Source organism: Pelophylax lessonae (assembly GCF_965119305.1).
Source record: "Pelophylax lessonae genome assembly, chromosome: 5".
Taxonomy (NCBI): Eukaryota; Metazoa; Chordata; class Amphibia; order Anura; family Ranidae; genus Pelophylax; species Pelophylax lessonae.
Window position 1 is genome coordinate 133,824,106 of NC_138772.1, and position 12,911 is coordinate 133,837,016.

Consider the following 12,911-nt stretch of genomic DNA (forward strand, 5'->3'; position numbering starts at 1 on the left):
GCCCAGCTCAGCAGCGAGTAAAGGACAATGTGAGTACATCAGCACACTCAGGGGCAAAAAAGGGGAGGGACTGCCAGACATAGCATACTTTCCAAGGACAGCGTTGTGCTAAATCCTAAAGCCTTGTCTTGGGGAGATCTTAAGAGCAGCCGGGTGGGCTGGTAGTCAAGGCAGCCAGGTGGGCTGGAAGCATCTGCAGACTGGGTGAAGTTCTGCAGAGGAGACAGGATACAGGATACCTCTGAATACAGTTTGCAACTTTGTGCTATTTCACTAAAGGGGACTGAGAGCTCCTGGTCTGTAAAGGATCTTTCCACTGATCCGTAGAGACTATGTTTATTCCTGAGGGAGTAGAGTTCAAGATCGTAATTTTTGTACATATAGAGTTATTCCTTTTGTACATGGAGAAGGAATTTGTCCTCATCTGTTGTTTCTTCAGGTCAAGTTGGGCATCCCATAATTCTTTTACCCTATCCAAATTGTTTTCCTCAATAAAACAACAAAAAAAAGCCCATTTCTTGTGGCTGGAGGCAAGCTAAAAAAAATGCATGTTGCCTGGATGTGCAAGAATAGGGGGAACCAGCGGCTCCTGCGGGGCTAGTGCTACACCAGAAATGCTCACTTGCAAGTCCAGTGTGTGCAAGGGAGATTGATGAACTCCATCTATGTGCCTGAAGTCCCAGGCTTATATTCACCACTTTGGAAGTCTCTAACTCCCAAGTAAGGAAAGTGAGCTCAAGAAGACCCCAACAACCACCACACTTAGGATGCAATGCTGGAGGAGACTGGTGAATTCCTGTTCAAGAATCTTTTCTCCACGCACTCCACATTGAGCACGTTTGGATTCTCAATTTTAGTATTTACGTGATGGGCATAGAAGAAGCATCAGGGGTCTAAAAGATTCCAGACTAAACCCATAAAAAAACATATCACCTCACTAAACAAAAATTGTATCCTTAGCTATCCTTTGCCAATTTGCACTTGTTTTCCTACCATGTATTACACATCATGTCTACACAATGTAGCCTATCTCTCCGCCATCTTTCTTCTGCATATAAACTGCATCTTCAATAGTGTTTGAAATATCTCCAACTTTGCCCATTATGAAACAGTTGAAATTTCAGATGTTTTTTTATCAGCATGTAGAAGTGTCTAGAGAGTAAAAGAGAATGAAGGAATGTTGCTGTAAAATGTAAAAGACTGGTTTGACTTTAAGGAAACATGACACTAGCCCCATAAAGTGTAATAGCTAACGTGTGATCTCCATGGAAACTGATGTGGAAGTGTAAGTAAAACATATGGAGCTTCAGTTAAGCAATCTTTACTACCTTTTCTACTGCATGCATATTGTTGAAAGACAAACTTTTCAAGTATGATGCAGCTATGTAAATGGCAGACTACATAGATGGGAAGAGCTGATGAATCTGTGGCATTGTATAATATAATGTATTTTCCGTCTTTATATCAGCTACAGGTATAGCTTATGTAAAAAAAAAAAAATCAAGAAGAATATCAGCAAAATACAGCTTGAAAAAGCTTAGTACAGATTTTTTTTTTTTTTTTTACTGAGCTAAAATACAGCACATTAAATGTAATGTGCCTATGCACACAGGCACATAAAAAGTACGCAAATCTGCTTTTTGGTCCGTAATTTACAGTATTCTCATTTACATATTGTGCAGAACAAGAACGCAAGAATAAGTATTCGCACAGTTGCGCGAAATTGTGTGAACGCATATACGCGAAACTGCGCGTAAGTACGCGCAAATACATACAAAAAAAGTCTGAAAAAGTAGATGCCTAAAGCGGAGTTCCACCCAAAAGTAGAAATTCCGCTCTTTTGCTTCCTCCCCCCCCCCTCCGGTGCCACATTTGGCACCTTTCAGGGGGGAGGGGGGAACGGGTACCTGTTTTTTACAGGTACCCTTCCCCATTTCCGGGGACACGGCGCCGCGGCCGTCCGTCCTGGAAGTTCGGCCCCCTCCTCCTTCCCCCGCCGCCGAGCCAATAGAAATACGCATGCGCAGTAGGGACCCGGCCGTGAAGCTGCAAGGCTTCATTTCAGGTTCCCTTACCGGTAAAATGGTGGCGGCAGCACCCGACAGCCGATGTAAACATCAGCTGCGGTGCCGACATCGCTGGACTCCAGGACAGGTAAGTATTCTAATATTAAATGTCAGCAGCGACAGTATGTGTAGCTGCTGATGTTTAATTTTTGGAGGGGAAGGCGGAACTCCACTTTAAACAGGAGTATCATGTGTAAGAGAACTTATAGAAAAATAATTCCCAAGACATTTATGATCTCCTGTACAACACTTATAAGCCCTGTGTTTACGATGCAAATGACAACCAGCCATTGTGGTTGCTAGTTCTGACCTATCCCTCTCACCTGTAGTACCTCACCATTAGCACACCATTGTGGGCTCACTATCCAATTGCCCATAGGATTTGACCAGTACAGTATATTTATGCATGCAGTTCCCCATGCTAATACATGCACAATCTGAGTGACCACCAAGCAATATATACAGTATAAAAGATTTGGGCACAGATCTACATGCTGATATCACAATTAAGCATGCTTATGTATTGATATCATGGACAACTTAGATCTGCAAAGGGTGTCTCTGTTGCCCCAGTAACGACGTCCATTGGGATGAAACGCGTAGGATGGAGTTTGTAGCCATGATGTCATCTTTTAATAAACTGAGATTTAGGATACTGCACAATGAGCATCCCTCTTCCTCATCATATGTGAATTTTGGTTTCATATGTGGCTGCGAGTATGTTGCCCTAGCCTTGCTGTTGAAGGTGGTCCGAGAAGCACAATCGAGAGTGTGTGCAGCTGTCTTTAATGTTTAGGTGTTTCCGGTCTGAGACGAGTTGCATTATCTCAATTCATCCACCCAATTGAGGGTTGTTTTCACCAGGGCACAGTTAGACCTTGTAATGAGATCTTAATATCTGGTCAGAGGCGATATTATTGCTCTCGGTGGAGCACAATTGGGTGATCACCTGAAGCACAGGAATCTTAGGAAGCGCATCAGTGGAGCACTTTGTTTTTTTGTTACATATAATTTTATCACTCATATTGGGACTGATTTTTTCCCTTTTTCTTTTGCTTTATATTGCTATATGGACTTTATGAATTACGGGATTATTGTTTTGTATATACATATCAATTTCATATGTGATACTGTATTTATTCTGTATTTATTTATTGTATTCACTTATGAATTAGAAGGCACGTATATGCACTAAAAGATAGTGCAACCCCCCCCCCCCTTTTTCTTTATGGAATCTGGTTAGTTGATTGTGTTTATGGCTTTCGATATACTATACTCCAGTTATTGCTACATGTAGAGCCAAGTCTAATTTTGTTCAGCTTCTTGTTTCTCAATATAAGTGTGAATATACACATTTATACAATATACTTACATGATAGTAACCTTGCTGACCTGGCCATGTCAAAGCCATCTTTTGTGAATCTGAAGGAATAGCAATTACCTCATGCCTGTATGCATTACCTGAGACATAATAGACAAAAAACAGTAACACAATGTATTCTCTGAAACAGATCTACATAATGGGTGTTAAATGAAACTGGCAATGTCTTTTCTGGCCAGCAGTATTTTGACAAACTGTTGCTGCATACTATTTCAAGCGAGGAATTACTGATGTTATTCACATGTATTATATCTGCAATATCTTTTTGCCAGTCAAAAGATTTTTTCTAGGCTTGACTTGTTCACCAGTTTGATATACTTATCAGCAAAACCGCACCTTTCACAATCATGATCTGGCCAGGCATATTAGCAGCTTCCTGAGCTAGTAGGCATGGATGAGTGCTAGCAACAACGTCATGCTCTATATATAGGTCCCTCTCGAAAAATTAGCATATTGTTTTTTGTAATGTACTGATAAACATTAGACTTTCATATATTTTAGATTCATTACACACAACTGAAGTAGTGCAAGCCTTTTATTGTTTTAATATTGATGATTTTGGCATACAGCTCATGAAAACCCAAAATTCCTATCTGAAAAAATTAGCATATTTCATCCGACCAATAAAAGAAAAGTGTTTTTAATACAAAAAAAGTCAACCTTCAAAAAAATTATGTTCAGTTATGCACTCAATACTTGGTCGGGAATCGTTTTGCAGAAATGAGTGCTTCAATGCGGCGTGGCATGGAGGCAATCAGCCTGTGGCACTGCTGAGGTGTTATGGAGGCCCAGGATGCTTCGATAGCAGCCTTGAGCTCATCCAGAGTGTTGGGTCTTGCGTCTCTCAACTTTCTCTTCACAACATCCCACAGATTCTCTATGGGGTTCAGGTCAGGAGAGTTGGCAGGCCAATTGAGCACAGTAATACCATGGTCAGTAAACCATTTACCAGTGGTTTTGCATTGACTGTGTTCATGAACTTTTGGTACCATTAACATTCTTATGTCTAAAGGGACTACTTCCTGGGAATCCATCTTGTTGAATTGAGCTGCCAGAAATCACCTACTATCAAGGTCTATTTCACTCACTCACTACAGACACTTCTTTGAATTACTAGCATACAGCAAGTAAATAGGCATACAGCAAGTAAAGTCAGAGTAAAGTTAGAATTCTTGATCTACGTGATTGTTTCAGGTCAGTGATTCAGAATGTTTTGATGTCAGTCACTCTATCAATAGGAAAACCAAGGAACCCAAATTTTTAGGAGAAGAACTCAGCACTAACTCACACATTCCCTTGTAACAAAGTTCATGTAGCACAGGTGACTGTTTAAAAAATATAGTTTTCACTGTAGTGCCCTGCCCTAGTCAAATGTAATAGGCATTGCTTTGCGGCAAAAAACGTGACCAAAAATTGCATAACTTTGAGGTCACAAAAGTGTGAAAAGGGCCTTCAGTAATCAAAGTATAGTGTGCCCCCATCAATGCAGAGTGACCACAGTGTGCCCCCTTCAACGCAGAGTGACCACAGCGTGCCCCCATTCAATGCAAAGTTACCACAGCGTGACCCCATTCAATGCAGAGTTACCACAGCGTGACCCCATTCAATGCAGAGTTACCACAGCGTGCCCCCATTCAATGCAGAGTTACCACAGCATGCCCCCATTCAATGCAGAGTTACCACAGTGTGCCCCCATTCAATGCACAGTTACCACAGCATGCGTCCGGCACCCCGCATGCAGATTAGGGGGCCGGACGCACTGGCTGCCACTGTTAGTCAGACTACATTTAGTTTTTGGCTTTGCTGTACTGCAGTAACAATCCATTTTCTAGGTCTGGCCGATTTCTGCTTGGTTTTAAGCTTGGGGGTTGATTGCTCCTGTCTGCCTCTGGAAGAAGCTTCCAGAAATAAGAGTAGGAGGATCAGCAATTGAAGTTTTGAAAATGTATCTGACATCAGCCAATCTCTGGGAGGGGGTACTCGGAAGCTGACTAAGGAGAAATTAAATGTTAGGCCTGTTCAGCAGGGTAATTCTCCTGGGGCTACTGCCCCAGAAGGCAGCCTATGTATTAGAAGAGAAGAGTTTCTGTTGCGCCTTAGCTTGGCTGGGGGCCCGATGAAAGTTTGCCTAAAGGATATTGCTGAAGGGTATAAACTGTGGAAACTGGTGTGGAGAAGGATTCTTCTTTCCCTCACCGCAGAGTGTTGCATGGAATCTGGGTGGCACACAGTTGTCCTTGGACACTGTAAGTAGGACCTGATTTAAGATATTAGGTGTGCTCGTGCTACGGGGATTGAATGTGAGACGTTGCTACATGGACTGGGATTGTTCATATAGAGTCTCAGATTAGCTGGCTTGAAAAAGTGTGATGGTGCAGAGACCAAGGTGCCACAAAAACTCAGGTGAGCTGCCCCTCACCAGTGAGATTGAGGCACCCCTGGGCTGCCACCCCAGGGGCACATACACCACGGGCTTTTTCGGTCTCAGCCCCCGGCCAGACCTCGTGTAGCCCTATCCCATCAGGAGGCATCAGAATTTTAGACAGCTTAGGGAGAACCTGCCTTCAACTGGGGACAAGCCTTTTGCAAGGCCAGATTCAACCCAGGAGGAAAGGTTCCCCCACCACCATCCGCCATTCCTTACCAATCACATCCAGGAGCAGTACTAACCGGAAAATTGGCGAAACCGGCTTTCCCGCTCCCTTCAAACTGACAGGGGCGGACCTATTCAAATCAGAAGGCAACGGACCCATCCGGCTTTCTCTGACAGTGCCTACTTCCCGGTCCTCCAGTTACGCCCAGAGCGCCCCGGTTCATTTCAGCCCCTGCCGATACTAACCATCAGGGTCCATACCAACTGATAAGAACAGATACTACACTTGATCTTAGCCAAAAGGCCGAGAAGCCTTTGTTGTGTGTCACGTTTGTCCCTTTTTTTTTGGTTGAGCACTTTGCACGACTTTGATGGCGTAGGTCCTCGGGCCTGCCCTGTAAGTCTTGGGAGGGGGTGGATATGGCCTTTTGGCTTAGTTCGCCCTCTCCCATGGGGTCTCCCTTCGGGGGAGCCCTACCTAGTACTCGGGGTGGGCTGTTTCGGCAGTCCCCCTGAAGAATGGGGTCCGCCCGGTTTCGGCTGGGTGGACCTAAGTGAGTACCTCAGTCCCTGTCAGGAGCTTCGTGCCCCGGGGGATCAGGGTCAGGGCCCTTCCTCTTCGGAGGAGGGCCATGTGTGTACGCCTTGTGCACTTTTTGTGTGTCCACGTTTGCGTGTGTGCACTTTTATATGCACCGGGTGTTAAGTCTTTTGAGTGTGTTTCACACACCACAGGCTTTAAAAAGACACTCAGATTAGCTGGCTATTCCCTTTATCTTCAACCAAGTCTGCTGCTTAGGGATTTTTTGCTCAACAATCTGTCCACCTGTATCTGTTCTGCGTTTAAAAGTATCCTGTACCTTCATCCTTTTATCCTGTTTAAGACACTGCAATAAATCTACATAACGACATCCCCTGGACTGAGTCTGTGTTTACCGGTGTGCTTGGAATTGGCGTCTGGGGTAAGTGCTACACTACTTTAGGAAAGATCTATAGAGTCTACACATACTAAATTAAAATGCAACAACAAATACAGTTCTTCTTTTATAAGACAAACCTTTTGTTTTCTTTACGACAATTGTAGGATGTCCACATGCTGGTGTCTGCGGATGGAGTGGAGTACTGCAGCGCACAGGTTCATCTGCTGGTCTGAAGCTTGGAAACACGGCAAACTTAGATATGTGGGAATGGTATGGATGTTCTGCTGGGAAATCAGCTTGTATTTGTTTCCCACTGTGTTGAAAATACAATATACCAATTTGAAAGGTGAAGGATAAAATACCTCTATAAGGAGATGACTCATTAATATGTAGAAGAAATGTTTTTTTTACTGGATGTGTTTTAATTGTTTTTAGCCTTTGGAATTTACGCATAAAGAAAAATAGTTACATCTCATGACTGCTCTGGATTTTATTTTCCTGGAATGTTGGATTTATCACATTTACCTTGAACTTTGCAGCCTTATATGCACCAAAGATATATTGTATCTACAATGTGATTTAATTATGGGACACATGCAAGAGTAGAGTATAAAGTGATCTTATTAGTATGGAAAGAAAAGAAAACAGCTGCAAAATAGGCTTTAACTATTTAACATAAAAACATATAAAAACAATAATACAAATTAGATAGATAGATAGATAGATAGATAGATAGATAGATAGATAGATAGATAGATAGATAGATAGATAGATAGATAGATAGATAGATAGATAGATAGATAGATAGATAGATAGATAGATAGATAGATAGATAGATAGATAGATAGATAGATAGAGATATACAGTATATACAGCGGGTATAAAAAAAAAACCCTTTTAAAATAATAACATTTTGTAGCTTTGCAACCTGAAATGAAGACAGACACTTTTTTTTTTTTTATCTAGATATATTTACTTAGTGCAACTAAAACAGAATCACTGAGTTGGAAAAAGAATCAACCCCCTCCTAAAAATGACTTTTAAACTCAATCAGGTGTAGCTAATCACATTCTTATTGGCACACAAAGCTTTGACTTTTAACTGTGATCAGCTGTGGTCATTTTGATTAACTTAGCATTAAAAGAGTTTTCCTGGAGCATTTCAGTCCCTGTCAACTGCAGCAGATAAACTATGGGTGGCTAGGCACTGTCAAAAGATCTCCAATACAAAGTTGTGGACAGGCAAAAGTTGGGAGATGGATGCAAACAATCTCAAAGGTTTTATCAATGCCTGGATTCCTGGAAGCACAGTGAAATCTATTATTAAGAAGTGAAAGGTATTTGGTACAACACAGACCATCATTACGGTAGATCAGGACATCACTTCAAATTGGATGAAAGAGCCAGGAGGAAACTAGTCTGTGAGGCTACCAAGATGAATGTCCTTGCATGGTCTAGTTGGAGCCCAGACTTAAACCCCTTTAAAAATCTGTGGAATGACTTGAAGACTGCAGTCCACAAACGGTCACCATCAAATTTAAAGTGATTGTAAACCTTGGTTTAAAAAAAAAAAAAAAAATAACAAACATGCCTATACTTACCTGCTCTGTGCAATGGTTTTGCACAGAACAAACCCAATCCTCTTCTTCTGGGTTTCCCCACTGGTGCTCCAGGCCCCTTCTCTTCATTGGGTGCCCCCACAGAAATCCGCCTTCCCTGGAGGGCACCTGTGTGGGCTCGCTCCCGAGTCCCGCTGCTGCGTCCATTGACACAGACAGTGGGATTTTGCCCCGTCCCCTGCATCACTGGATTTGATTGACAGCAGTGGGAGCCAATTGCTCCCGCTGCTATCAATCTGTCTAATGAGGAGAGAGACAGGGGCTGGGGCTGCAGCACTCGTGCACATCTCTGGATCGGATGGGCTCAGGTAAGAAAAAGGGGGGGGGGCTGGGGAGGAGCTGCAGCATGGAACGTTTATTTACCTTAATACATAGAATGCATTAAGGTGAAAAACCTTAAGGCTTTAGAACCACTTTAACTAAACTTGATAATTTCTGCAAAGAAGAGTGGGTAAATATTGCAAAGTCTAGATGTTCAAAGTTAGTAGTATTTCTACTATCCCAGCAGACTAAAGGCTGTAATTAAAGCAAAGGTGGTTCAGCAAAACACTGACACAGGGGGTGATCCTTTTTCCAACTCAGTGAGTCTGTTTTTGAAGTATTTTTTATTTTTTTCTGACATGTTGGTGTTATATCTTTCACTTGGATGTTATAAGTTGCACTGAGCAAATACAGCTGGATAAAACAAAAACTGTGTCTGTCTTGATTTCAGGCTATTATTACTTTAAAAGGGGGTGATTCTTTTCTATACCCATTGTATATACACCTTTACAAAATATAGTGTAATCATTTGGCAAGTTCTAATGTTCACACCATCAGTCTTTTGCAACTTCCAAATCTACAATTATCTAAATGTTGACTCACCTGAGAGAAGCAGCAGGGGGTTTTGGATACCTAAAAAAATAAATATGAAAATGTACTTATTTTGCTGTGTCGGCAGTATATACTGTAACTCTCCAACATGTACTGCACTGAATATGGTTATTTATCTGTTACACTGCTTTAATGTAATTATCACTACGTAATGGGTCAAAGTGAGCCCATAAAATAATTGCAGTTGTGGCATGGTCGTTTCAACCTTTTTATGGTTAGAACAGTTACATGCTCCCCAAAAAGCAATCCACCACAGCAGACTTTTCAGAGGGGTGGCCAGGGCTCAAGAAAACAAGCCTTAATACTTTTTTTATTGTTACCGTTGTAATGTGTTCATTTTTTGACTCACCTTCACTTTAGACAGAAAGAGTAACTAGCGCCTATAAAATGTGTTAAGTAAAAAGAAGAAAAGAGGCATTCATAACATTCCATGCATGTTACAACTATCTGCACAGCTGTAGATTATATAGCTTGATAACAATGAGTAAAAAAGTCTTTACATCAGAATCTTCATCATATGTGTATATTTTAAGCATGTTTTCTAGGAAAGAGGAAAAACTCTTTAGGGCTCTTTCACACGGCCGCTCCGATTTTTTAGTCCGCTGTGGCACTTTTTTTTCTTTCACGGACACGGATGACACTTGTGTCATCCGCTCTGTATGTCCGCATATCATCCCATTCGTTTGCGGATGATATACGGACATAATGTTAGTCTATGGGGATTGCGGATGTCAGCGGATGACACCGCTGACATCCGATTTTGCATCCGTTCCGTTTTTTAACCGCTTGCCGCCCGCCCGCCGTCATATGACGGCGGAGCGGTGCGACCATTATCCTGGGCCGCCGTCATATGACGGCGGCACTTTAAGCAGGGCAGGCGCGCGATCGCGTGCGCGCCGCCCTGCACTGCCGGTGTCGGGGTGTCCCCGGACACCCCCCGTCACCGGCAGGGGGGAAACAGCCAATGGGCGTGGCTGTTTCCCACGTGATCGGCTGTGTTCCAATGACACAGCCGATCACAATGGAGGCGCCCGGGAGATGACCGCGCATGCGTGATCGGGAGCGCGCAGCGCGGTCATGTCGGTGGCACTGTGTTCCGTAGGAACACAGCTGTCACCGGCGGTAGTAAACAGTCACTGACAGTGACTGTTTACTATGTGATCGGCTGTGAATCCATTCACAGCCGATCACAAAATGTAAACAAAGAGCAGTAACTGACTGTTACTAGCTCTTCTCTCCTCATACAGCTTCCAGTATAAGGGGAGAAGAGCTAGAAATAGTGAGTTACTGCTCTGTACACATGTAACAAAGTAAAATCACAAAAATAAATGTCCCCTCACAGTCCTTAGCCCCCCCCAATGTCACCTGTCACCCAACAGTCACCTCATCAGTGCCCAGAAATTGACACCCATAACGTTCACATGTGAGCGCAGCGATCGCGGGCAGAATCACAGCGATTCTGCCCGCGATCCGTAAATCATTGCAAATCGCGGGACGCCTGTGCGTTGCCGCTGATTTGCAATAGCACCCCAAACGCTGTGCGATGTTGCCGCCATTTCCGCCTGCTGAATCGCGGTAACATCGCACAAACATCGCATGACGCCCAAAAAAGGTACAAGAGTTTCTTTGGGGCGTCATGCGTTGTTTGCGCGATGTTACCGCGATTCGGCAGGCGGAAATCGCAGCAACATCGCACAGCGTTTGGGGTGCTATTGCAAATCACAGGCAACGCACAGGCGCCCCGCTATTTGCAATGATTTCTGGATCGCGGGCAGAATCGCTGTGATTCTGCCCATGATCGCTGCGCTCACATGTGAACATAGCCTAAAGTGCACCTGTCACCAGAGACTGCCATCAGTACCGCCGTGCACCATCGCCCGTCACCTGTCACCCATCAGTGACCATCGCCCGTCACCTGTCACCCCATCAATCACCATCACCTGTCACCCCATCAGCCATCGTCATCTGTCACCCCATCAGTCATCGTCATCTGTCACCCTATCAATCATCGTCACTTGACACCCCATCAGTGATCGTCACTTGTCACCCCATCAATCATCGTCACATGTCACCCCGTCAGTGATTGTCATCTGTCACCCCATCAATCATCGTCACTTGTCACCTCATCAATCATCGTCACCTGTCACCTCATCAATCATCATCACCTGTCACCTCATCAATCATCCTCACCTGTCACCCCATCAGTCATCGTCACCTGTCACCCCATCAGTCATTGTCACCTGTCACCCCATCAGTCATCGTCACCTGTCACCCCATCAGTCATCGTCACCTGTTTGCCATATACATGCAATTACTTACTGACCGCCTAACGACTATATGCGTCGGCCATTAAAAGCTAAATACTGGGGTTATGGCAGCAGATAGCCCCCATAACCCCGGTATTTTTTGAAACGGCGGGCGGTCGGCTTTCAGATAAGGGTGGTCCCAGTGGCGGATTTGCCACGGAATTACCCTTACGGTGCAGGGGAATAGGTGCCCCCCCCCCCCTCCTGCCGCGTCTCAGACATTTTCCCAGCTTACCGGACCCGCCGGCAGCGGGGAAAACTATCCGGTCCCGGATCCTCAGAGACAGGAAGTCGAGTGAGGGCAAGATGGCCCTCACTCGACTCCATGGTCTTGGAGGACCGGAGCTACGTCAAAAGACGTTGCCTAGCAACCGGTTTAAAGGGCCGCTTTTTTTTTTCTTTTTTTTTTTCCTCTTTCAACAATTTTTTTTTTTTTTTCTTTTTTAGTGTAGTTGTGAGGTCTTTTTGACCCCAGATCTCACAATAAAGAGGACCTGTCATGCCTATTTCTATTACAAGGGATGTTTACATTCCTTGTAATAGGAATAAAAATGATCAAAACATTATTTTTTTTTAAACTGTGTAAAAATAAAAAAATAATAAATAAAATAAATAGGAAAAAAAAAAAAAAAAACGCCCTGTCCCCGTTAGCTTGCGCGCAGAAGCAAACGCATACACAAGTCCCGCCCATATATGTAAACGGTGTTCAAACCATACATGTGAGGTATCGCCGCGATCGTTAGAGCGAGAGCAATAATTTGAGCCCTAGACCTCCTCTGTAACTCTAAGCTAGTAACCTGCAGAAATTTTTAAAATGTTTCCTATGGGGATTTTTAAGTACTAATGTTTGGCGCCATTCTGTGAACATGCGCGATTTTGAAGCATGACATGTTGGGTATCTAATTACTCGGCGTAACATTGTCTTTCACATTATGAAAAAAAAATGGGCTAAATTTACTGATTTCTTATTTTTTAGTTCAAAAAAGTGAATTTTTTTAAAAAAAAATCGCATTTGGAAGACTGCTGCGCAAATATGGTGTGATAAAAAATATTGCAACGATCTCCATTTTATTCTCTAGGGTCTCTGCTAAAAAAAAATATATAATGTTTGGGGGTTCCAAGTAGTTTTCTAGCAAAAAAAATGATTTTAGCTT

The 12,911-nt window shown here is 43.4% G+C and overlaps 1 protein-coding gene across 1 annotated transcript in view; it reads right to left on the reverse strand.

Moving 5' to 3' along the window:
• Positions 1-12,911, reverse strand: part of SPMIP4 (sperm microtubule inner protein 4) — a 79,182-nt gene that overhangs the window by 23,726 nt on the left and 42,545 nt on the right. Inside the window, exons 4-6 of the mRNA XM_082259783.1 lie at positions 9,443-9,472; positions 7,098-7,273; positions 3,439-3,527 (exon numbers count right to left, since the gene is read on the reverse strand). Of these exons, the coding sequence (XP_082115909.1) occupies positions 3,439-3,527; positions 7,098-7,273; positions 9,443-9,472 (295 nt within the window). The remainder of the gene's footprint in view (positions 1-3,438; positions 3,528-7,097; positions 7,274-9,442; positions 9,473-12,911) is intronic.